The 26,166-nt window shown below is 49.1% G+C and overlaps 1 protein-coding gene across 1 annotated transcript in view; it reads right to left on the bottom strand.

Moving 5' to 3' along the window:
- Positions 1-26,166, bottom strand: part of GALNT9 (polypeptide N-acetylgalactosaminyltransferase 9) — a 118,205-nt gene that overhangs the window by 31,961 nt on the left and 60,078 nt on the right. Inside the window, exon 6 of the mRNA XM_068990123.1 lies at positions 12,683-12,800. Within this exon, the coding sequence (XP_068846224.1) occupies positions 12,683-12,800 (118 nt within the window). The remainder of the gene's footprint in view (positions 1-12,682; positions 12,801-26,166) is intronic.

The following is a 26,166-nucleotide window of genomic DNA, read 5'->3' as shown; positions in this document are numbered from 1 at the left end:
GGGGAGGGTGGAGGCCCGAGGGGGGTGCGGGTGCTAAGAGGGTGGGCACTGGGACACACAGGGAACGGGATGGGGAGCGTCACACACCGTGGAGGAAGTTTGGGAGTCTCAGGGTGATGATGAAAGAGCCCCCTCTCTTGGGTTCTGCGTAGCTTGAACAAGAAGGGTTCAGACTGCGGAGGAGCCCAACTCCAGGTGGGCTTGATACCGACCTGGATCCTCGGACTGTTTAAATCATCAGACATTGATAAGAGGCCAGATGAGAAATTCAGGCAAGGCTTTGTTAGGACTCGTGCTGTGGCACCAGGGAGTGAAAACCAGTGACAGGTGCCCCTGCTATCCCCCTAGATAGGGTGACGGTGGGGGTGGATTGACTGGTGGGTGGGGCTGGAGGGATGGCTTAGGTGGTCTGCCCACCCCCTTGGTGATGCTGTGTGCAGGTATCATGGGCAGGACCCTGCTTTCGCTGCCCCCGCCTCATAAATGGCAGTTGGTTTGTGGCCGTTTTGTATCTTCACAATTTGACCCAACTGAACATGGGCGCAGTTATTTTTAGTTCCTTATAGTTTCTTTGTATTCTGTTGTCCAGGTGCAGCGTCCCAGGCCCCAGCCTGTCTCAAAACCACACTTTTGGATGAGTGAATTGAAGCAGAAGGAGAAAAGTGCCCAAGGTCACAGCTAGTAGAGGTGGTGGTGGTGGGGGGTGTGTGTGAAGAGCCATGCTGTGTTGAACAAGCAAACAGGAGACCATGACATTGAAAGTTAAAGAAGAGTGCAAAATCCCTGGACTCTCCTGCTGACCTGAGTCCCCCTCTCCTGAGCCTTGGATCTGGTCTGGCTTGTGTGTGCTTCCACCACTGCTGAGACTGGGATGTGAAAGAGAATCACAGTGTCTGCCTTGTCTGCTGGTTACGTGGATGCTGGGGCCTGGGGCCACCACATGTGAGGAGGCTCAGCCACGCCAAGGCCACGGGGAGGCACTGTCACTTATGGCCCCAGCTGAACTCTAAGACAGGCAGTGTCCACCTCGGATGTCATGTCCTGGGGGGCTTTTGGATGAGTGCAACCCAGCCACCTTCTGACAGCATCCAGGTGAAAAATCATAAGCTGAGCCCTTCCCAAACTCCTGACCCACCAAACTGTGAGCAAAATAAGAGGGTAATTTTAAACATCTAAATTGAGGAATATTTGTTACACGGCAAGAGTTAACTGGTACACAAACTAGCTGTAGCTGGGGACCCATGTCTGTGTGTCCTGTGTTCGTTTCCCAGGTTGACAGGCATAGAAAGAGCTTCATTAGCGTGTGCCCGCCCATCTTTGTGTTCTCCTGGGTGAGCCCCGCTAACTCATCCAACTGCCCATACTCTTCACCCCAGGGCCTTACCACACAGCTGAGCACTCACGGTGCTGAATGGGACACATCACAGCCCAGGAGACTGCAAGCAAATGCCTCTTTGACACGCAGTCTCTAAATATCTGCTCAATGTATATTATATGGGGCTTTCTGTGCATATTATATATCAGGGCCAACTGGGTCCCCTCATTTGGAGGTCAAGGTCAGCCTCCCTGGGCTCTGTTGTATTGACCTCAGCTTTCCTGACTCAGCGGGATCTCAGATGAGTTAGCCAAGACCAAGATGGAGGCATCAAGGTGGGCCCTGGGGGAGGCGAGGGGCTGGTGTCCAGTGGGAGGGGCCCTGCTGCTGCTGCTGCTGTCGCTTAGTCGTGTCTGACTCTTCGCGACCCCATGGACTGCAGCCTACCAGGCTCCTCTGTCCATGGGATTTTGCAGGCAAGAGTACTGGAATGGGTTGCCATTTCCTTCTCCAGGGAGGGGCCCTGGATCTACTTAAAAGGGAGATGGAGCCTAGAATTCAATCTGAGATTTTCCACTTGAAATAATCAAGTTAAGAGAGAGAGGGAGCACTTTGGGGTGGCAGATAATTTATGTATCTATGTGGGAGAGGGTGCACCAAGGCTTACTTTTGACAAAGCCCCTGAGCTGCAGACTTTAGCTGGCAGGGGCGGCAGAGCGGAGAGAAAACACAGGAACCAGCCGCTTTCCTGACCTGACTCCCATGCTGGCGTCCCTCAGGGTGGATTCTCAGTCCAGCCTCCTTCTCGAGCTTTGGGCAATGTTCCGTTCGCTTCCTGCACCTCTTTGTGTCTTGTGAGGTGGGAGCCTTCTACCCAGGCCCCCGTCTTCCAAGGACACAGCTTTTCTGGGAGGTTGATGCCCAGGGCTGTGAGGCGCTCCCACCAGAACAGGAACTGCTCTAGTCATTTCAAACAGGCGTGTGACACCTGAGGGGTCACCAGTGGGCTGGGCTGCGAGGAAGACAATGCTCAGGAGGCGGCCAGCCACCAGTAAAAGAACCGAGCTGTGTGGGGGCAGGGTTGCACAGGGCACAGGCCTCTCCCCAGAAGCCGCTGGAAGCACCGAGGGTCTGTGCGGGCAGGAACTGGAGCCCCAGGGAAGGGGGAGGCATGCGCAGCCCGGCCTTGCCAGAGCCTCTCCAGGAGTTGGGCGAGCAGCCTGCAGGGGACCCGGCGGGCACCGCCCCCAGACTGGGGACTAAGAGGACCGAGAGGCCCACCCCGCCCCCTAGTGGCGGTGTGTGGAACTGCTCCAGTGCTTCCGGTCAGCGATGGCCATGGGGACACATTGCTGTGTGATGTTCAACAGTGGCTCCACTGAGAATGGCACTCAGGGAAGGTCACTTGAAATTAGTCTGATCTCTGCCCTAAACAGGAGGTCGGGAAGGCACGCCTGTTCATTCTGATCCCCCCAAGGCCTGGGCTTGCCCTTTACTCCTCTGCAGCCTGCCGTGGTCCATGGGCTGCTGGGCTTGTAGAGAGACCCTGCCCTAAACTCAGGACTGGGCTGGACAGTCCTGGTGACAGTCCGGACAGGACAGACACTCCGGACAGGGTGGGAGACACAGTGGAGCTGCTGCCCTCGGGCCCACGGGTATCCTGCCACTGGCTGTTAATAGCACAGGGCAGCCTGCAAACCGCAGGGCAGGCATCCCTCAGGCCTCTTGCTGGCCCTCCCCACCCCCAGGCCCTGTCTGCTGTGAGGACAGCCTGCTCCTCCTGGACCAGGGTGAGTCACTGTCCTGGGGTCCTTGATCCCGGCCGCCGGGCTCGCCCCTGGAGGTCCAACCTCCCTTTCATGTCTCTGCCTGATTTTTTCTTTCTTCTTCTTACTATTTATAATTTACTGTATCTTGCTGGGATTTTTCTGTTTCCTGGCAAGCTACCTTACATCTGGTCAATAACAAAACTTTATAAAAATAAAACTACCATATGATCCAGCAATCCCACTCCTGGGCATATATCCGGACAAAACTATAATTCAAAAAGATAATATGCACCCCTGTGTTCATAGCAGCACCATTCATAATAGCCAGGACATGGAAACAACTTAAATATCCATTGATAGATGAATGGATAAAGAAGATATGGCATATATATACAGTGGAATATTACTCAGTCATAAAAAGAATGAAGTAATGCCATTTGCAACAACATGGATGGAACTGCAAATTATTATACTAAGTGAAGTAAATCAGAAAAAGATAAATACCATATAATGTCACTTATATGTGGAATCTGGCTTCCCAGGTGGCTCAGTGGTAAAGAATTTGCCTGCCGAGGCAGGAGAGTCAAGAGACTCCAGTTCAGTCCCTAGGTCAGGAAGATCCCCTGGAGAAGGAAATGGAAACCCACTCCTGTATTCTTGCCTGGAGAATCCCATGTACAGAGAAGCATGGTGGGCTACAATCCATGGGGTTGCAAAGAGTCAGACACAACTGAGCACAAACACATATGTGGAATCTAAAATACAAGCAACCTGCCTGACTTCAGACTCTACTACAAAGCCACAGTCATCAAGACAGTATGGTCCTGGCACAAAGGCAGAAATATAGATCAATGGAACAAAATAGAAAGCCCAGAGATAAATCCACGCACCTATGGACACCTTGTCTTTGACAAAGGAGGCAAGAATATACAATAGAGAAAAGACAATCTCTTTAACAAGTGGTGCTGGGAAAACTGGTCAACTACTTGTAAAAGAATGAAACTAGATCACTTTCTAACACCATACACAAAAATAAACTCAAAATGGATTAAAGATCTAAACGTAAGACCAGAAACTATAAAACTCCTAGAGGAGAACATAGGCAAAACACTCTCCGACATAAATCACAGCAGGATCCTCTATGACCCACCTCCCAGAATACTGGAAATAAAAGCAAAAATAAACAAATGGGACCTAATTAAAATTAAAAGCTTCTGCACAACAAAGGAAACTATAAGCAAGGTGAAAAGACAGCCTTCAGAATGGGAGAAAATAATAGCAAATGAAGCAACTGACAAACAACTAATCTCAAAAATATACAAGCAACTCTTGCAGCTCAATTCCAGAAAAATAAACGACTCAATCAAAAAATGGGCCAAAGAACTAAGTAGACATTTCTCCAAAGAAGACATACAGATGGCTAACAAACACATGAAAAGATGCTCAACATCACTCATTATCAGAGAAATGCAAATCAAGACCACAATGAGGTACCATTTCACACCAGTCAGAATGGCTGCGATCCAAAAGTGTACAAGCAATAAATGCTGGAGAGGGTGTGGAGAAAAGGGAACCCTCTCACACTTTTGGTGGGAATGCAAACTAGTACAGTCACTATGGAGAACAGTGTGGAGATTCCCTAAAAAACTGGAAATAGAACTGCCTTATGACCCAGCAACCCCACTGCTGGGCATACACACTGAGAAAACCAGAATTGAAAGAGACACGTGTACCCCAATGTTCATCGTAGCCCTGTTTATAATAGCCAGGACATGGAAGCAACCTAGATGTCCATCAGCAGAAGAATGGATTAGAAAGCTGTGGCACATATACACAATGGAGTATTACTCAGCCATTAAGAAGAATACATTTGAATCAGTTCTAATGAGGTGGATGAAATTGGAGCCTATTATACAGAGTGACAGAGAAGGCAATGGCACCCCACTCCAGCACTCTTGCCTGGAAAATCCCATGGACGGAGGAGCCTGGTAGGCTGCAGTCCATGGGGTCGCTAAGAGTCAGATACGACTGACCGTCTTCACTTTCACTTTTCACTTTCGTGCATTGGAGAAGGAAATGGCAACCCACTCCACTGTTCCTGCCTGGAGAATCCCAGGGACAGGGGGGCCTCATGGGCTGCCATGTATGGGGTCGCACAGAGTCGGACACGACTGAAGCGACTTAGCAGCAGCAGCAGAATACAGAGTGAAGTAAGCCAGAAAGAAAAACATCAATACAGTATACTAACGCATATATACGGAATTTAGAAAGATGGTATCAATAACCCTGTATGCGAGACAGCAAAAGAGACACAGATGTATAGAACAGTCTTTTGGACTCTGTGGGAGAGGGCGAGGGTGGGATGATTTGGGAGAATGGCATTGAAACATGTATAATATCATATATGAAATGAATCGCCAGTCCAGGTTCAATGCAGGATACAGGGTGCCCAGGGCTGGTGCACTGGGATGACCCAGAGGGATGGGATGGGAAGCGAGGAGGGAGGGAGGGTCAGGATGGGGAACACGTGTACCCCTGTGGCAGATTCATGTTGGTGTATGGCAAAACCAATACAATATTGTAAAGAAATTAGCCTCCAATTAAAATAAATAAATTTAAATTAAAAAATACAATACAAATAAACATATTGACAAAGCAGAAACAGACTCATAGACATAGAGAAATGACTTGTGGTTGCCAAGGGTGGGGAGAGGAGAAGGATGGGTTGGGAGTTTGGGATTAGCAGAGGGAAACTATTAAATAAAGACTGGATAAATAATAATGACCTACTGTAGAGCACAAGAAACTATATTTAATGTCCTGGGATAAAGCACAATGGAAAAAATATTAAAAAAGAATATATATATCTGTAACTCAAAATGTTATATATATATATGCACACATCTGGACACAATATACACAAGTATGTGTGATTTATGTAAAGTAATATTGTATGAGCTCAGCTGGGAAAGAATCTACCTGCAATGCAGGAGACCTCGGTTTGATTCCTGGGTCAGGAAGATTCCCTGAAGAAGGGATAGGCTACCCATTCAGGTATTCATGGGTTTCCCTAGGGGCTCAGATGGTAAAGAATCTGCCTGCAATGCAGGAGACCTGGGTTTGATCCCAGGGAAGATCCCCTGGAGAAGGGAATGGCAACCCACTCCAATATTCTTGCCTGAGAAACCCATGGACAGAGGACCCTGGCGGGCTGCAGTCCATGGGATCGCAAAAGAGTTGGTCCCAATTTAGCAACTAAACAACAACAAAAACAAATATTGTGTATGCATGTCGAGCTCTGTCATCTCTGTCTGTATCTGTGTGCCGGTCTATCTGTATTCAGACCTATATCTGAATGGGATGGAATACCTACACCCATATCTATAGCTACATCCTTACTTACATGCGAGTCCACACTCACCCCCACACCGAATCCACGCCTACACCTACACTCGCCTCACCTCAGTTAGTGAACTGGCCCCTGGTGTCCCACCGGCAGCGCCAACCCCAGCACCCGCCCCGCCCCGCAGCGAGGAGGACCTGCCCAGTGCAGAGCCCAGAGCCCCATTGACACAGTGGAGACCCAGGTCAGGGGCATTGGGGCTGTGGTCAAAGCACCAAGGACAGACAGAGACTGGTGCTGGTCCCCTTTGGCTGGATGCCCCTTCTCCAATATCCACGAAGGTTCCTACCTTCCTGCAAACATAACCGCTGGCCTCCGCATCCCTTGCCACTGTAACCACCTGCCAGAAGCCGCCTGTGTGAGCATCGTCCTGGCCCTCCCCCTGCTGTCTAATGGCCAAACCTGCAGTGGCACTGTGCGTTCACGAAGCATAGTGGGTGCAGGGGAGGGTCCACGTCTGGACCCCCTCCTGCCTCACCAGCCAGGACCAGGGGGCTCCCCAGCTCTGCCCTCCCCCGAGCCTGTCAGCACCCCGGGTCTCCCCCACAGGCTCAGCTGTCCCCCAGGAGTCCTGGGCAGCTACCCCACTTCTGGGAGCCCCCTGACTGTGGGAGGCACACTGTATGTGGTATGCCTGGGCCCTGCTCATGTTATGTACGGGTCATTCCCTGCCTGACCCCTCTGTCTCCCCAGCCCTGTGCGGGGTGCCCTCTCTTCCCAGCAGGGTGTCTGGTGCCCATGGTTAGGTACCCCAGCCTCCAGCTCCTGCCTCTCCTCAGGAGACGGCCCCCCCCTTCCCGTGGAGGCTCACCTCCTTTCCCATTCTCTAGGAGGATATTCCCACCAGTCTTCCTGGTGCTCCAGGCACCACCAGACATGGAGACGTGCCCATCTCTCCATCGCCCTCTCCCAGGTGCCCACATGGCAACACCCAGGGCAGCACCTCCCCCACCCCCATATCTAGTTCTCATTTGGACAGTTCAGGGGCCTTAGATAGACCCCGACCCTACATTACCCCCTACGTGGCCTGCTTGCTAGATTCAGGTGGTGGCGTCCAGCCTGACTTCTCTCTCCCCTGGGGTTGCAGGATACAGCTGTTGCCCTCATCCGGCTCCCAGACACCTGGTGCCTGCTCCCCTGGACCAAGTTCCCCCTGTTTCTCCCTCCCTTGTTGGCTCCTCCAGGCTGACTTCTGCCTGTCCCTGCACTGTCCCTGACTTGAGCCACTGCAAAGCGCCCCCGGAGTCTCTGCCCTCTGGCCCACAACCCCTGGCTGATCCCACCTGACTTGGTTGGCAAGTCGACCCCAGCTGCCCTTAGCTGCCAGCTGAGTTTGGTTTGGAAGGAGACAGGAAGTGAAAAGTTGTGGCGGTGTTTCTCCTCTGCCCAGCCCTGCATGCATGCCTTGCGTCTCCAATGGTGGTTTATCCTTCCCAGGGTGGGGTCCCTCTGCCCAGGTGCCTGTCCGCTGAGCATCGTGTTCCCCCCACCCAGTTCGAGCGTGAGGGGGCAGCAGCTGGGCTCCCCCATCCCCCAGGACCACTGCAGCTTCCTCGGGACTCTGACTCTGCTCACTGAGCTGACATCATCTAACTCCGGGAAGGACTGGAATCCAATGCAGAGAAGGACGAATAGACCAAATACGGAGAACTGGCACTTCCTGCCAGGTTCAAGAATCATTTGCAAAGGTTTGGTCTTTAATGATGAAACCAGTTGGGAAAAGTCAGCATATTGAAGACTACCAGATTAATCCTCTGATTCCGTTTTAACATGTATAGTTGAGGGTTGATTCTAAATTCGTGGTTTAAAATTGGACCTTGTCAGAGAATTTAAAACATTTGCAAACAATCCTGAAATGCTTCACAGAATTTGAGGTGTGGTATAAGTTTGATATACTAGACACAGGAGAATTTTGTAAGCACATAGGGGAGCTTCTGCAGGGATATCAGGCCTTCGAAGTTCTTAAAGAGAAAAGAAAATATGCCACATTTATAAGTGTCATTTTAAAAGGTTCAAGGGAATTTAGGCAGAAATGGAACTGGTTATTGTTTAATAGTGTTTAATATATGAGTTAATTAAACATTAATCAAAGAAAAGGGGAAGTTGAGCGTTCTTTTATTATATTTATAACCATGGAAATATGATCTCTAGGTTTCACTTTAAAACCTTAAAACAGGTTTGGAAAAGTGTAACTTCAATAAACTGTATATAAAATTTTAAAAATAAATCTTAAATAATCTTTCATGTGAATAAAGTCTCCGCAGACAAAAACCCAAGTGAAACCCCAGAAACAAAACATTAAAGCCCAAGAACCCCAAATCAATCAGAGCTCAGCCCCACCTCAGCGCAGCCTGGCCGCAGGAGACCCCGGGGCCTGGCCTCCGGCCCCTTCCCCTCTGTCCGTGTTTATGGAGTGAGCTTAGTAATGCGCAGAGCAAGCGGCATGCGAGCCTGGCAGGCTCACGGCTCCCAGAGTGGCAGTCGGGGTGGTGGGGTGGGCAGCTTGTTCTCAAAATGGGTTCCAGTGGAGTCAGTGGCCCCTGGGAATTTGTTGGAAATGAAGATTTCTGGGCTCCACCCTGCATACTGAATCCACATCTCTGGGGTGGAGGGCAGTGATCTATTTGTAAGGCGCCTCTAGGTGATTCTGATGCTGCTGGAGTCAGAACCAGACCGAGGGACCTGCCGCATCCTCGTGGTGGGCCTCCCAGTCCCTCCCAGTCTGCCTGCGAACCTGCTCTGCTCTCTGAGTGGTGGAGCGGCTGTTACAGCATTCTGGGGCCTCGGTGAGACCTGCTGGAACCTGGGACCCTTTGCTGCAGTGCTTGTACCTGGACAAAGGTCTCCTTGGGCAACAAAACACAAAGAAACTCTAAGGGACTAAAAATAACTGTGAGCATGTGCAGTTGGGGCAAATTCTGGACAAAAGATACAAAAAGACTGAAACCCAATTGCCACTTCTGAAGAGCCAGGAGCAAAAGCAGGGTACTGTGCATGCCCCTGCACACAGCACCATCTACGGGGTGGACAGACCACCTAAGCCACTCCTCCAGCCTGAACCCTGGACACACCCCTACCTTCACCGCACATAGGGAGCCAGCTCAGCTCACCTCAGGGAGCTCCACCTCCAGGAGCAGGCTAGGGAAACTGTTGCTTGTTTTCACTGCCTTCTGTAACCACAGAAGCCCCAATAAAGCTTTGCCTAAATTTTTTGTTTGGCCTCTGATTAATTTCTATTGATTAGGGAGGCAGAGAACCCTGGTCAGATCATCAGGACACAGCATCACAGATAATGATGAATCTTATCCCAAATAATGTCCTAAAAATTGGAAGTCAGTGCCCATGCTGGCTTCCTCTTATTTAAATCAGAAACGGCTCTGAACCTCAGGCTCGGTTGCTGGTGGGTGAGAGACTCATGGCCAGCCCATCCACTGCTGCAGAACTTGGTCAGTTCACAGGCTGTCCCCAGACCCTGAGTCTTGGCCTCTTTGAAGAGGGGCAGGAAGGAGTGCATGGGAGTGAGGTCAGAGGTGGCAGTGTGGGTTCACATGCCTGTCAGGCTCTGGCTATCCTGCCCCTGGCAGCCTTGTTCCCACACAGCCAGAGCCTGTGGGCTGACTGTCACTTACAGGCCGTGGGAGCTGCCCTGCTTCACAGTTTGGATCCATGACCAAGCTCATTCAGCTTCCCCTAAGAGAGGGCGTCACCAACCGGGGTCATCCATAGCTCTCCAAGTTACTCTGCCCTTGGGTGGGGCAACCCTGATAATTAAGAATAGTTGGAGGATTCTTGGGCAAATGTGACCAGAGGGGACCTCCCTGGTGGTCCAGTGGTTAAGACTCCATGCTTCCACTGGAGGGGCATGGATCTGATCCCTGATCAGGGAATTAAGATCTCTCACACACCTTGGAGCAGCTAAGCCCGTGTACCACAACTAGAGAGCCCGTATGCTGCCAATGCCTGAGCCCACGCGCCACAACCACTGAAACCCACGAGCCCTAGAGCCAGTGCTCTGCACCAAGAGAAGCCACTACAATGAGCAGCCTGCGTCCTGCAACCAGAGAGCAGCCCCCACTCACTGCAGCTGGAGGTAGCCCACTCACAGCCACAAAGACCCAGCACAGCCGAAAATAAATTTAAAAATGTAAAAAGAAGTTGTTGGCATCTTGCCTGCTGTTCTGTCCTCGTTGACCAGTCTACTGCATCAGATCAGGGTTGACAGCAGATACCAGGAGCTGGGAGAGGCAGGAGGGATCCTCCCCAGCAACCCCCAGCCATGCTGAGTCTTCAGACTGGTCTCTGGGTTTAAGCCTCCCAGTGATGGTGCTCTGTCAAGGTTAATAGATCCTGTGTCAAAAATGTTTTGATTTGGGAGCTCCAGTGTTGCCACTGGGTAGAGACAGCTAACCACTGGTTAGTTAGCCTTGAGCTACTGTGAGTCTGCTTTCCAGCCCTGGGTGCACCTGGCTAAGCTGCTTCCCCATCCTGGGCCTCTGTGCACTCTGGGTAGAGCAGGGTCACTGGACTGCATTCGCGACAGGAAAGGAAGGAGTATTAGTATCCTGCTGATGCAGGAGTGAGGCAAGAACTTGGTGACCCATGATCAGGGGCTGAGGGTTCAAACCCACACTCTCCTGGAAGCAGGGTCCCGTGGAACCCCAGGTCCACAGTCCTTGAAAGCCCTGCCCATCCCTCTCTGGATGGGCTGTGTCATGTCATGTCAATCATGCTGTGACCGTTCCACTGAGCTGAGAATGGAGCCCAGAGTACCAGCCTTCAACAGGGCATTGGCTCAGAACCCAATCCCATTTCCTAGGAGTACACTGAATCAAAGAGGTGAAAGACCAACACACTGAAAACTACAAGACAGCAAGGAAAGAAATTGAAGAAGACACTAATAAATGGAAAAGTATCCTTGCTCATGGATTGGAAAAATGTTGCTAAAATGACCATACTACCCACAGCTATCCATAGATTCAGTGCATCCCTATCAAAATGCCAATGATATTTTCCCTCAGAAATAAAACAAATAATTCCTATAATTTCTGTGGAATCACAAAAGACTCCAAAGCAATTTTGAGAAAGAAGAACAAAGCTGGAGGCATCACATGCCTTGATTTCAAACTATATTACAAGGCTACGATCATCAAAACATATGGCATTGGCATAAAAACAGACACATGGATCAATGGGACAGAATAGAGAGCCCAGAAATAAACCCAGGCACACATTGCCAGTGAAGTTATGACCAAGGAGCCAAGAATATATAACAGGGAAAAGACAGTCTCCTCAATAAACTGTGCTGGACAGTCCAGGGAAAACTGAACAGCTATATACAAAACAGCAAGCTGGACCACTATCTTACACTATCATGCACAAAAGTTAACTCAAAATGAACCAAAGATTTGAGCATAAGACCTGGAACCACTACATTCCTAGAAAACACAGATGTAGAGGACCGTCTTGTGGACACAGCAGGGGAAGAAGGGAGTGGGACGAATGGAGAGAGTAGCCTTGATACGTACTACCGTGTGTGAGATAGATAGCCAGTGAGAAAGTTACTGTGTAGCACACGGAGTTCAGCTCAGTGCTCTCTGACGACCTCGGGGGTGAATTGGCAGGGAGGGAGGTCCAAGAGGGTGGAGATATATGGCTGATTCGCACTGTTGTATGGCAGAAACCAACACAACATTCTAAAGCAATTATCCTCCAATTAAAAAACAAAAATAAAGTGAACTCAAAAAGAAAATAACTAGAAGAAAACATCCTGTCTGGAGTCTTCTCTACACACTGGCCCCCTGGAGAAGCCATGGGGGCTTCCGATGCCCACAGTGCCCATGTGCAGTCTGCCTTTCACCTCCACCAAGCAAGCCCACAATCTTCCTGGGTCTCCTTGCCATTGATGCACAAACTCCCTGTGCTTAGTTTCCAAGCTCCCCACCAGCCCCGACTTCAGTGTAAAGCAACAGAATGAGTGGCTTGAGAAATAAAGTAAAATCTGAAATACAGTCTCTTATTACCACGTTCATAATGCTTCCCAGTCCCCTCGCCACCGAGGTTTCTTAGATTGACCTAAGTTTGGGGGCTTTTACCTCCTCCTGACCTGTAACAAGCAGCTCACAGACGAGCCAGGCACAACTTTCAACAGGTCTTCTGGGCACACCATCCCCGTGAAGTGGCCCCAGCGACACTTACCCTCATGCCCAGCTCTATGTTCTCCCCGCCATACACCTCCATGCCTGGGTCCAGCAGACCAATGTCCCCGAAGTACTCCCGGTCCACAACGAAGGAGCAGCCGATCATGGCCGGGGTCCTGGGGAGAAGCAGACAGGGGCTGAGCAGGTCATCAGTGTGTGGCGCGGACCTGGGCAGCCTGGGGGGGGTCCGCCACCCTCTCTCCAAGTCCTCACACATCATCCCTGAGCTCCTTGTCTTCACCTGGTCACTGTGCCCAGGGCTTGCCTCAGGCTTGTCTTTGCACCCATCAGAGATGACAAAAAAAACCAGCATTCAATTCAGGCAACTTAGTGTAGATTTTAAAAATTTAAAAATCTGATGACCCAGTGAGTTATTTAGTTGCCCTGATCATAATCTCCCAAGCTTCAGTCACTTACCTACCCCCTCCATTATTTTATCCGTGTATCAGGAATCAGGGCTGCAGCTGGAAGTCACACAGCTTGCACACTGCTCAGCTCTATGGAACCCCCTCAATATCAGGCTCTCTCTGAATGACACTCCTTGAAATTGTACAGTGTACAACCTCTGCACCTCTATGCAGCAGACTGCCAGCTGTACTATATTCCTGTAATAATTCTATTTAGTGAAGTGAGTGAAGTCGCTCAGTCGTGTCCGACTCTTTGTGACCCCATGGACTGTAGCCTACCAGGTTCCTCCGTCCATGGGATTTTCCAGGCAAGAATACTGGAGTGGGGTGCCATTTCCTTCTCCAGGAGATCTTCCCGACCCAGGGATTGAACCCAGGTCTCCAGATTTGTAGGCAAATGCTTTACCATCTGAGCCACCAGGGAAGCTCAATAATTCTATTTCCATCTACACACTTGAAAAATGTCAGTAAATCTTGCCTTGCCCCAAGCAATTGTATCTGTAAAATCACGTGTCAATGTGCTAGTCATATTTTCTTCTAAGATGTATTAGCAATTTATCAATGTGGAGACCTCCACTGGACTCATGGAGCAGTGGTGATCAAAGCAGGTCGTGAACGGACAGAGTGGCAGAGAAAAGTGGGCAGCCTCACTGTGAGTGGACCTCCACACTCACTGACTCATTCATTCATTCTTGATACACTCACATCATAAACTCAGGGTATACTGAGAACCTATTAGTTGGAGGAGAAAAAAACACAGAAAGGAAAAATATCTTTCTAGAAATAGGCACAATCTCTGTTTTGTAAGAAAGCAGGACCTTCCTAGCTTTTGTTTTTAATTTATTTACTTTTATTTTTGTCTGTACTGGGTCTTCATTGCTGCACAGGCTTTTTCTCTAGTGGCAGAGAGCGGGGGCCACTCTCTAGTTGCAGAGAGTGGGCTTCTCATTGGGACGGCTTCTTCTGTTGCAGAGCACAAGTTGCAGGGTGTGCACACTCCAGTAGCTGTGGCTCCCGGCCCAGGCTCAGTAGCTGTGCAGGCTTAGTTGCTCCGAGGAATGTGGGATCTTCCCGAATCAGGGATTGAACCCATGTCTCCTGCATTTGCAGGCAGATTAGTTACCATTGAGTCACCAAGGAAGTCCCCTTCCAAGCTTTGGATGGAAGAATTTGCTTCACAACAAAGATAACCATCTTGTAGGCTAAGGGCTCAGTTTCTTCCAAGCTCTTAGAGGACTGGCAAAGGCTCCCCCACTGTCCCCAAAGGCCCCCCGAGACCCCCGAAAGACAGGGCTGCGGCTGCCCTCTCCTCTGCTTCCACTTGTGCACACCCACTGCTTCACAGGTATGAAATCTCTCTTCAATGAAAACAACACAAAAAGTTGTTCTTAGTCACAGTTTAAAAGAACCATTTCTGCTCCCAGTGACTGGGACATCAGAAGCAAGTGCCCATGAGTTGTCCAAGAGTAACAGAGGCATTAAAAGGCAATTATCCTTTTATTTGTGTAAAGATCCAATTTGTTCTGTCGTGACATTTGGGCCACAAATCTAATAGTAACGAAATTTTAATGTCATCTGTGATGTGTAGCAAGCGTTTAACTGGTTAAGTTATAGTTCACCAACGACGACAGCTATTTCTTTCATTTTCTTAACGACAACACAAAAATCTCAGGGTGATCTCTGATGAATTGAACTGCCAAGTCCCTGCCAAGTCTATTACAGCTGTAATGATTTTTTTATTATTGCTCCGAGTTCCAAAATAAACTTCACCTCACAAGGCGACGGTAGCGGAGTCAGCTGGCTCTGAATTTATTTGCATGAGAAATTCTTGCTGTGATTACAGAAAACAGTAAAGGCCGAGGGTTCTCAGGTTTGGCAGAGGAGGAACTTGGTCACCCTGGGGAGCATCCTTACGTCTGGGCTGCTGTGCTGCCCGCCGGGATACAGCCTCTCCACGAGGATGTTCACCTGGGCTCCTGCCTTGCAGAGGCCACAGACATGCAGACACACACAAACACCACACACATGCATGGACAAGCACACACACACAACAGACTCACATGAATACATGGACACATGGAGACACACACGCAACACCCATACCCCATAAGGACAGACACACACACAATAAGCAGATGTACAGATATACAGACACACATGTTACACACACAGTCCCACGAATGTACTCACAGACACATACACACCCAAATGCACACAGATACATATATACACACATAACATGCACACACACAATACACAGAGAAACACACGTGTGCACACACATAAACACAGATACACACCTGCAGCAAACACACAGAGATACATACAGCACATGCATACACAGAGATACACACAGACACACATCTAGGCATTCACACATAGGCACACATCCCCAGGTCCATGAAGCCTTGGAGTTCTATATGAATAGGAGCTGATAAAATGAAGATCACCAATGGGCTCTTCAGCTTTTGGGAGAGTGACAAGGGACAAGAGAGGTGCCTGCTTTCGATGTCTTGAAGAAGAACATGGGCTCACAGGCAGGGCAGTGCCAGGTGATCAGCATAAACACAGGGGAAGACAGCCGACCAGGTGTAGGGGCCACATGCGCTGGTGACAAGGTGGTGGAGAAACTGGTGTACATTGGCTCAACCCTCCTGGAAAAGTCTGAAGCTATGAACAGAGAGCCAGCAATACTTGTGCAGTGATACAAGCTGACCCAGCTCCCTGCACACCAGCTGTGTGCCCTTGGGCAAGCTGCTCAGCTTCTCTGTGCTCAGCTTCCCTGCCAGTAATATGAGAGGCAGAATGGTGCCTCCTCCAAACGCGGTTGTGCAGATGAAAACTATATGGAGGAGGGTCTGGAGCCTGGGGACCATTTACTGTTACTATTTTATCCCCTAATTCCGTGGCTGGTATTTATCCTAGGAGACTGATCCAAAAGCTATTTGCACAAAGCTGTGCACTGCAGCGTGAGTTATAGTGGCAAAAGGGAAATCAACTTAGAGTCCATCAGTGTAGATGGTCGAATGAGTTTCGAGCCGTTCTTTTGACGGATTGTTACCTACCCAGCAGGCGAGGTGCTTATCACGACCACCCAGTGCCATAAGAAGTGATGCTTGGGAGAGGGAAAGCGACAAGTCAGCAAGGAAAATATCACCAACCTACCACTGTGACCAGAGAAGCAATTATGTGTGAGTGTGCCTGTATGCACAGGCTTCCCCTGTGGCTCAGTGGTAAAGAATCTGCCTGCCATGAAGGAGACACAGGAGATGCAGGTTCAATCCCTGGGTTGGGAATATCCCCTGGAGGAGGAAATGGCAACCCACTCCAGTGTTCTTGCCTGGAGACTCCCATGGACACAGGAGCCTGGTGGGCTACAGTCCGTGGGGTCACAAAGACTCAGACATGCCTGAAGTGACTGAGCATGCATGCATGCACGCCTATAATGTGCACACGGATCTATGCATGGTCTTGTGTGTGTGTCCGTCTCTGTGTGCAGATCTATGTGTGGTTTTGTGTGTGTGAGCATGTACATGTGTCTGTGGTCTTGTGTGTGTGTCTGTGTATGCAGATCTATGTGTGGTCTTGTGTGTGTGTGTGTGTGTGTGTGTGTGTGTGTATGGATCTATGTGTGGTCTTATGTGTGTGCGGATCTATGTGTGGTCTTGTGTGTGTGTGTGTGTGTGTGTGTGTGTATGGATCTATGTGTGGTCTTATGTGTGTGCGGATCTATGTGTGGTCTTGTGTGTGTGTCTGTGTGTGCAGATCTATGTGTGGTTTTGTGTGTGTGAGCATGTGCATGTGTCTGTGGTCTTGTGTGTGTATCTGTGTATGCAGATCTATGTGTGGTCTTGTGTGTGTGTGTGTCTGTGTGTACGGATCTATGTGTGGTCTTATGTATGTGTGGATCTATGTGTAGTTGTGTGTATGTGTGTGTGTCTGTGTGTGTGGATCTATGTGTGGTCTTATGTGTGTGCGGATCTATGTGTGGTCTTGCATGTGTGTCTGTGTATGCAGATCTATGTGTGGTCTTGTGTATGTGTGTCTATGTATGTGGATCTATGTGTATTTGTGTGTGTGTGTGTGTGTATGTGCGGATCTATGAGTGGTCTTGCGTGTGTGTCTGTCTGTGCGGATCTATGTGTGGTTTTTTGTGTGTGAGCATGTACATGTGTCTGTGTGCTTGCATTTGTATCTTCGTGCTTCTCTATGCATGAGTGTGCATCTGAGAGTATGGGTGTGACTCAGACCCTCATTCCATGTTTCCCTGCTTGTGGAGGGGAGCAGGTGCTGGGTGTGGGCCCCTCCGCCGACCCCACAACATCCCCTCTTTTCTTCTAGGTTCATCTGGCCCCACTGGAAACCGACTTACACCCGTGGTCCCTCTGCATCCACCAGACACACTGGCATGAATCTGGACTGCCCCAGGGACAGGGGTGCAAACCCACACGTGGGCTCTGTGGCCCCAGGAAGATGCAAGCCAGGTGAGCCGAGGGGCTGCAGCTGCCCTCCTGGAGGCGAGGGGCCCACAGAATGCAGCCAATGCCCCACACCTGCGCTCTGCTAGCAGCTCAGAGCCACACGTAGACAAACACGCCACTGGTCATGGGTCCCGTTTCAACCTCGTGCAGAATTCAGGCAATAGCTCCATTTCAATGATACAGTTCACGTGGGCAGCCACCTCTGGCACACAGGACCCTGGGGCCACGAGGGCCCCCCAGCCCCTCACTGCCCTCTCTTTCTCCATCTGTCAAGGCTGAGATACTTCTCTGCAGAAATCCAAGCCTTCTTTTGACCATTTTCTTCCTTGAGCTTCCAGGATAATGACTGGCAGAGAAATTTCCTTAGGTAAATTTTCACACACCAGCCTCTCCCAGGCCAGCTTACTCAGAGCAGATGTGGGAGCTGTGTCCTTCAGGAGAAGGGCATCGGCCCCTCTCCCAGGTCCAAGGGAGACCAGAAACCCCAGAGCAGTTCTCAGGAAAGACCCTTTCAGGCCCACAGACTGGCCCCAGGGATGCAGGTTCCCAGCCCGAGGTCAGGTCTCGTGACGCAGTAAGGGGCAACATCACAACTTTTGCCAGGAGCCTTTGCTGCAGGAGCTGGGGTACCAGGGCTTCTTCTCACAGGTCTGCCACTGAGGGGAGGTTGTGGGAAGCCTTCCCTGAGATGGTGGAGAGGAGGGCCATCCTCTGGATAATGACCTTGGAAGCAAAGACCTCAAGGCTGCCCTTGGAGTCTTGTCACTCCAGACTCACCAGCCCAAAGGGCGTGTGAAGCAGGCTGTTGGGAGCAGTGGGGACTGCGGCGCTGTCCCCCGCCCCCACCCTGAGAGCTCAGTAACAACTCAGCTCCAGTGGATCATCACCAGCTAGGAATGGACACCTGGGTTTTTCCAGAATCTTCTACTTTTCAAAGAGTAGATACCAATTTCTTGTGAAATCTCTTAAGTATAAACATTGGTTCCAAGTTTGAGACATATATGACAGATCAGGGGACATACTGAGACTCACGTGGCTTCCCGAGGACTTGAAGCACAAGGTCACGCCACTCTAGGCTCCCTGGGCACTGTGCACACTAAGAGTGGGAGATTCAGAACGCCTTGTTCACCCCCCAAGAAGAATTGCTGGGCGTCTGGGAGCTGTCCGAGGCATCACTAGGCGGGCAGTGAGTCCCAGCATGGAGCCTGCTGAGGGCCCAGCAAGGTCTGGGGAGAGGCTGCTTGGCTTCCTCTCCAATTTGCAGGAAGCCTTGGCTGGGTGTGGTTAAAGCGATCGCACAGGCCAGCTGGCCACCAGCCCTGAAGGTGCCCTTGAGAGGCCCCTGTCAGGGTTCTGCTTCCCCAGTGGGCTGCACTCATGCACATGGAGGATACAACTTGGGGACTAGCTGTGACAGTGGCACCATGTGGACCTGAGGAATGTTTGTGATTGTCACACGCATTATTGAACGTGAACGGCCCTCAGGGTCTCATCTCAACATGGCTGTGTGTCAGCTCCGTCCCCATGGGGTCACCCTGCTGGGAGATGCCCAGCGAGGCTTGGGATCGCCCAACCTTGGAGCAGGGCTCTGCAGAGGGCCCTCTTCTGGATACAGGCATGTTCATTTCTTGCAGCTGTGAAACAAGCACCACATGAACTGGGGCTTCAGACGAGATATTTGTCCTCTGCTAGCTCTGAAGGCCAGAAGTCTGAGGTCAAGGTGTGGGCAGGGCCATACTCCCCCTGAAGCTCCAGAGGAGGACCCTCCCTGCCTCTTCCAACTCCTGGTGGCCAGGTGTCCTTGGCCTGTGGCTGCACCCCTCCCATCTCTGACTCCGGAGTGGCATGGTCTTTCCTCTTCTGTGTGTCTCTTACAAGGACACTTTCAGCAACATTCAGGACCCAGCTGGGTCATCCACAGTAATCTCCCCGTCACAACATTCTAATTACATCTGCAAAGACCCTTTTCCCAATGAAGTCAAATTCATGGGTTCTGGGTGGTCAGGACGTAGACATGGCTGTCTGTTGTACCCAGCCTTCCATCTCAGCCTTCTTATAAACCCTGTAGTACCTTCTTGGGAGACCATCTCTCTCCTTGCATGTACTCCCTGTGGGATGGTGAGTCTCCAGAACTTCCCCTTGGTGAAGGTCACTGGGTCCTTGGAGGGCCCTTCTCCCATCCACTTCCAGGAAAGATAAGGGCAGGGGTTTGTGACCCTGGAGACTGTCCTTGGGGCTGACTGAGGTGGAGGGGACACCCTCTTCCCAGTGTGCAGGGAAAAGTCTGGCATTTCCGCTGGCTCCTCCTCTAACTGGGTGCTCATGTCTCCGCAAAGCTGCTTTGATTCATGTTGGCTGGCGTTCTTCTCTTGATAATGGAATCCCCCAGATCTCAGCTCAGAGATGCTAATTTAATGGAATGATAAGCAGCTTGGGCATTAGAATTATTACCTTTTTGTATGTTTTAAAATTCATTTAAAAAGTCATCTCAACAGAGTTAAAGTCACACGAAAACAGGACACATCCGTTGAAAGTGTGTGGTTCGAGTGGCCTGACTGATGGATACCCTGGGGTAACCCCGACCCAGTCCAGGCGGAGAATGTGCCCATCCCAGGGCTCCTGGGCCCTCCAGGAGCTCTCCCCGCCCTGCCTCCCCCCCCAGGCGTCTGCGCTCTCTGGACTTCTCTGTACATCAATCACACCGTGTGCGCTCTTCCATGTCTGACGTTTTTGCCACACTTTGAGTTTCGTCCTCATTGTTATGGGCATCACCATACGTCCCTTTGTAGTTCTGAGAAGCATCCCGTTACGTGGCTAGATCACACTTCATTTGTCTATTCACATGTTGATAGACATTTGGGTTCAATTCAGAACTATTGTGAATAAACCTGCTGCTATGAACATTCACAGCTTTGTGTAGACATACGTTTTCATCTCTTTTGGGCAAATACCTGGGGTGGAACGGCTGGTCATGTAGGAAGTGTTTTAACCTCTAGGAGAAACTGCCAGGTTTCCAAAGTGGTCTTGCTAATCTGCTCCCACCGGCCACGCTGAGAGTTGCGAATGCTCCGTGTTGCCATCGGTCTATCTGACCGACATTGTGTCTTATTTCCCTAGTGACTCTGTAGTGGGCGGCTCTCCATGGGTGTCTTAGTGTGTTGTATACCTCCTTGTGTGTAGTATTTGTTCAAGGTCTTTGCCCATTTTTTTTTTAATTTGGGGTTTTGGCATCAGGGCTTTCTAATTCTCTCCAGGTGGTATTAATAAGGAGCAAAGTTTAAGACAACTTTCAGTCTGGCCAGAGCATTCTTTCTTTAGCTTGAGCATCCAGGCTGCTCTGAGACTTGATTTCTTGCTGGACAGCTCTTTGCTAATGGAGGGTAGGTGCCCAGAAGTCCCTCTAAGACCCTCCTAGGGGAAGAAACAACTTGTAAAGGTGCCATGATAGACAGTTCTGGTCACTCTTGGGCAGAGTGGCCTGTTTCAGCAGGGACACACTAGATTGTAGAGATGAGGCAGGAGGGGTCCTTGCCTGAGGCCTTGAAACCCCAAACCTCTGTGGGGAGAACTGGCCAAGGCTCCAGGGGATCAACAGACCCTGGAGATGAACATTCACTCCAAGAAAAATACCTCCAGCCTGTTGGGCTCCCAGGAGGAAGTGGCAGCCCCAGTTGATTTTGAAGCATAGATTTCCCAGGGGTTCAACAGACCAGGGAAAAGAAGGGAGGGGCTGAAAACTGCAGAATGTCAGTCAGTGATGGAAACGAACACAGCAAGCCAAGTACAAGAAGAGTGACCGTGCAAATCTGAAGGCAGAGCAACACAGAGACATTAGGGAGTGGTGGGGATTGCAGCAAATTGGAGTCCTCAGCCCTGTTTAGATAGGGCGTCACTTCTCAGCTCCAGTGACTGGCTGCCCTGTGAGAACGTGCACCTTCTCATCTTAATAAAAATGCATTTTTAACATGGGAAAAACTCTCCATTTTCAGGTATGGGAACCAATTCAAAATAAATAAGTGCTTTGGAGGACGTTCTCTATAGCACACCCACCATCCTGGGTCTGCTGGTTTCTTTGCCCTCTGCTCCTTTATGACGCTCGTGGTGTTGCCTCTGTCTGGCCGTCTGTCCCTCGTTCTGTCTGGGTCTCTGTCTCCTTCTCACTCCCTCTCTGCATCCCTATTCCTTTCTGCTCCCTGGCACCGTCCTCGTTTTGTTTCTTAGTGTGCATCCTCCCCCAAATCTCTGTCTTTCTCTGCTCATCCTGAAGTAGGCAACAGATGGGCCCCAGGTTAGACATTTACAACGGGTTTCCTCAGGCTGGATTCCTGAGACAAGAGATAGGTGGGCTCCAGATCAGGCATTTACAATCAGCCTCTTGTTTGCCCTCTGAGATGGAAGTAACAGCAGAAACAGGGTAAATAGCCATTGTATGTCTCTTGTAAACACCTAAAGTAATAGTCATGGCAAGGACAAAGAGGGGCAAATCCTTTACCCTGTTTGGGTAAAGGATTAAGGGATCTCTGCTTCCCCCTTTTTGGGACAAAGGAGACACTATGTATGCCCCCAAAAGTCTCCTTTATGGAAGTGAAAATCAAGGGATAACGCCAGGCCATAATGAGCCTTGCTTTTCCCAGAAGCATTTACTTTACTTTGAGATCCATCTTGGCTGAGAGGTGTGTGCGCACCCAGGGGAGGGTCCCAGGGTAGGTCAGGTGTGGAAAAAGGAACCAGATAATTAGCCTGAAGGAAGACAAAGACCCAGAAGAACTGACCTATATAAATGACTTAGCCACCTCTTTACTGTGCTGCTCACCACTAGGAGGGGCCCACCCTTTCTCTCTGGGTGTTTGTCTCTGCCTTTCTTGTCTTAACTAAGCAAACATTTTCTCCACGTGCTCTCCCACTTGTGGTCGTGCTATGTCTGTAATAATAAACCTTGTACCTGCATTTATAGTTTCTGCCTCTGTGATAAATGCATTTTTCACTGGGTGCAAAGATCCAGAGAAAAATAGCTTCTAGCCTCTAGCCCTTGCTGGTCTGATGGCTAGAATTCTTGGCTCTCATCCAGGCTTCCCAGGTTCGATTCCCGGGCAGGGAATGAAGATCATGCTTCACACCACTGCTCACTGCTGCTTCCCTGAGATTTATCTGTCTTGTTCCCCTCTCTCTTTGCTTGGTGTCTCCCTTTTTCTGCTCTCTCCAAGTCTGTGTATCTGTGTTCTTTTTCTCTGTCTCTTGTACTGGCTCTTTCTCTTTGGATGTTCCCTCTGTCTGTCTGTCTCCCTCCTCCCTCCTTCTCTCTCCTTCACCTGACCTGGTTATCAGTCAGTTCAGTCATTCAGTCATGTCCAACTCTTTGTGACGCCATGGACTGCAGCACACCAGGCTTCCCTGTCCATTACTAACTCCTGGAGCTTACTCAAACTCATGTCCTTCAAGTCAGTAATGCCATCCAACCATCTCGTTCTGTTACCCCCTTCTCCTCCTGACTTCAATCTTTCCCACCATCAGGGTCTTTTCCAATGAGTCAGTTCTTTGCATCAGGTGGCCAAAGTATTGGAGCTTCAGCTTCAGCATCAGTCCTTCCAATGAATATTCAGAACTGATTTCCTTCAGGATTGACTGGTTTGATCTCCTTGCAGCCCAAGGGACTCTCGAGAGTCTTCTCCAACACCACAGTTCAAAAGCATCAGTTCTTCAGTGCTCGGCTTTCTTTATAGTCCAACTCTCACATCCATACATGACTACTGGAAAAACCATAGCTTTGACTAGATGGACTTTGCTGGCAAAGTAATGTCTCTGCTTTTGAATATGCTATCTAGTTTGGTCATAACTTCTCTTCCAAGGAGTAAGTGTCTTTTAATTTCATGGTTGCAGTCACCATCTGCAGTGATTTTGGAGCCCCCCAAAATAAAGTCTCTCACTGTTTCCATTGTTTCCCCATCTATTTGCCATGAAGTGATGGGACCAGATGCCATAATCTTAGTTTTCTGAATGTTGAGCTTTAAGCCAACTTTTTCACTTTCCTCTTTCACTTTTATCAAAAGGCTCTTTAGTTCTTCTTCCCTTTCTGCCACAAGGGTAGTGTCATTTTTATATCTGAGGTTATTGATATTTCTCCTGGCAATCTTGATTTCAGCTTGATTCCAACCCAGCATTTCACATGATTTACTCTGCATATAAATTAAATAAGTAGGATGACAATATAAGCCTTAATGTATTCCCTTCCTGATTTGGAACCAGTCTGTTGTTCCATGTCCAGTTCTAACTGTTGTTTCTTGACCTGCATACAGATTTCTCAGGAGGCAGGTCAGGTGGTCTGATGTTCCCAACTCTTTCAGAATTTCCCAGTTTATTGTGATCCACACAGTCAAAGGCTTTGGCCTAGGCAATAAAGCAGAAGTAGTTTTTCTGGAATTCTCTTGCTTTCTCGATGATCCAATGGATGTTGACAATTTGATCTCTGGTTCCTCTGCCTTTTCTAAAACCAGCTTGAACATCTGGAAGTTCACAATTCATGTAATGTTGAAGCCTGGCTTGGAGAATTTTGAGCATTACTTTTCTAGCATGTTAGATGAGTGCAATTGTGTGGTAGTTTGAGCATTCTTTGGCATTGCCTTCCTTTGGGATTGGAATGAAAACTGACCTTTTCCAGTCCTGTGGCCACTCCTGAGTTTTCCAAATTTGCTGGCATATTGAGTGCAGCACTTTCACAGCATCATCTTTCAGGATTTGAAACAGCTCAACTGGAATTCCATCACCTCCACTAGCTTTGTTCATAGTGATGCTTCCTAAGGCCCACTTGACTTTGCATTCCAGGATGTCTGGCTCTAGGTGAGTGATCACACCATCGTGGTTATCTTGGTCATGAAGCTCTTTTTTGTACAGTTCTTCTGTGTATTCTCGCCACCTCTGCTTAATATCTTCTGTTTCTGTTAGGTCCATACCATTTCTGTCCTTTATCGAGCCCATCTTTGCGTGAAATGTTCCCTTGGTATCTCTAATTTTCTTGAAGAGATCTCTAGTCTTTCCCATTCTATTGTTTTCCTCTATTTCTTTGCACTGATCACTGAAGAAGGCTTTCTTATCTCTCCTTGCTATTCTTTGGAACTCGGCATTCAGATGGGTATATCTTTCCTTTTCTCCTTTGCCTTTCGCTTCTCTTCTTTTCTAAGCTATTTGTAAGGCCTCGTCAGACAACCATTTTGCCCTTTTGCATTTCTTTTTCTTGGGGATGGTCTTGATCACTGCCTCTTGTACAATGACACGAACCTTTGACCATAGTTCTTCAGGCACTCTTTTGATCAGATCTAATCCCTTGAATCTATTTGTCACTTCCACTGTATAATCGTAAGTGATTTGATTTAGGTCATACCTGAATGGTCTAGTGGTTATCCCTACTTTCTTCAATGTAAGTCTGAATTTGGCAATAAGGAGTTCATGATCTGAGCCACAGTCAGCTCCTGGTCTTGTTTTTGTGGACTGTATAGAGCTTCTCCATCTTTGGCTGCAAAGAATATAATCAATCTGATTTCAGTATTGACCATCTGGTGATGTCCATGTGTAGAGTTATCTCTTGTGTTGCTGGAAGAGGGTGTTTTCTATGACTAGTGCGTTCTCTTGACAAAACTCTATTAGCCTTTGCCCTACTTCATTTTGTACTCCAAGGTCAAATTTGCCTGTTACTCCAGGTGTCTCTTGACTTCCTACTTTTGCATTCCAGCCCCGTATAATGAAAAGGACATCTTTTTTGGATGTTAGTTCTGGAAGGTCCTGTAGGTCTTCATAGAACCATTCAATTTCAGCTTCTTCAGCATTAGTGGTTGGGGCATAGACTTGGATTACTGTGATATTGAATGGTTTGCCTTGGAAATGAACAGAATCATTCTGTCATTTTTGGGATTGCATCCAAGTACTGCATTTTGGACTCTTTTGTTGACTATGAGGGCTTCTCCATTTCTTCTAAGGGACTCTTGCCCACAGTAGTAGATATAATGGTCATCTGAGTTAAATTCACCCATTCCAGTCCATTTTAGTTCACTGATTCCTAGAATGTCGATGTTCACTCTTGCCATCTCCTGTTTGACCACTTCCAATTTACCACTTCCAATTCGTGGACCTAACATTTCGGGTTCCTATGCAACATTGCTCTTTACAGCATTGGACTTTACTTCCATCACCAGTCACATCCACACCTGGGCATTGTTTTTGCTTTGGCTCTGTCTCTTCATTCTTTCTGGAGTCATTTCTCCACTCTTCTCCAATTGGCACCTACCAATCTGGGGAGTTCATCTTTCAGTGTCCTATCATTTTGCCTTTTCATACTGTTCATGGGGTTCTCAAGGCAAGAATGTTGAAGTGGTTTGCATTCCCTTCTCCAGTGGACCTCATTTTGTCAGACCTCTCCACCATGATCTGTCGGTCTTGGGTGGCCCTACATGGCATGGCTCATAGTTTCATTGATTTAGACAAGGCTGTGGTCCATGTGATCAGTTTGATTAGTTTTCTGTGTTTGTGGTTTTCATTCTGTCTGTCCTCTGAGGGATAAGGATATGATGCTTATGGAAGCTTCCTGATGGGAGAGACTGGCTATG

The sequence above is a fragment of the Capricornis sumatraensis genome, chromosome 17 (genome assembly GCF_032405125.1).
Source record: "Capricornis sumatraensis isolate serow.1 chromosome 17, serow.2, whole genome shotgun sequence".
In the NCBI taxonomy this organism is placed as follows: Eukaryota; Metazoa; Chordata; class Mammalia; order Artiodactyla; family Bovidae; genus Capricornis; species Capricornis sumatraensis.
Note: the sequence above shows the minus strand (reverse complement) of the source record. Positions and strands in the feature narration are given on the sequence as shown.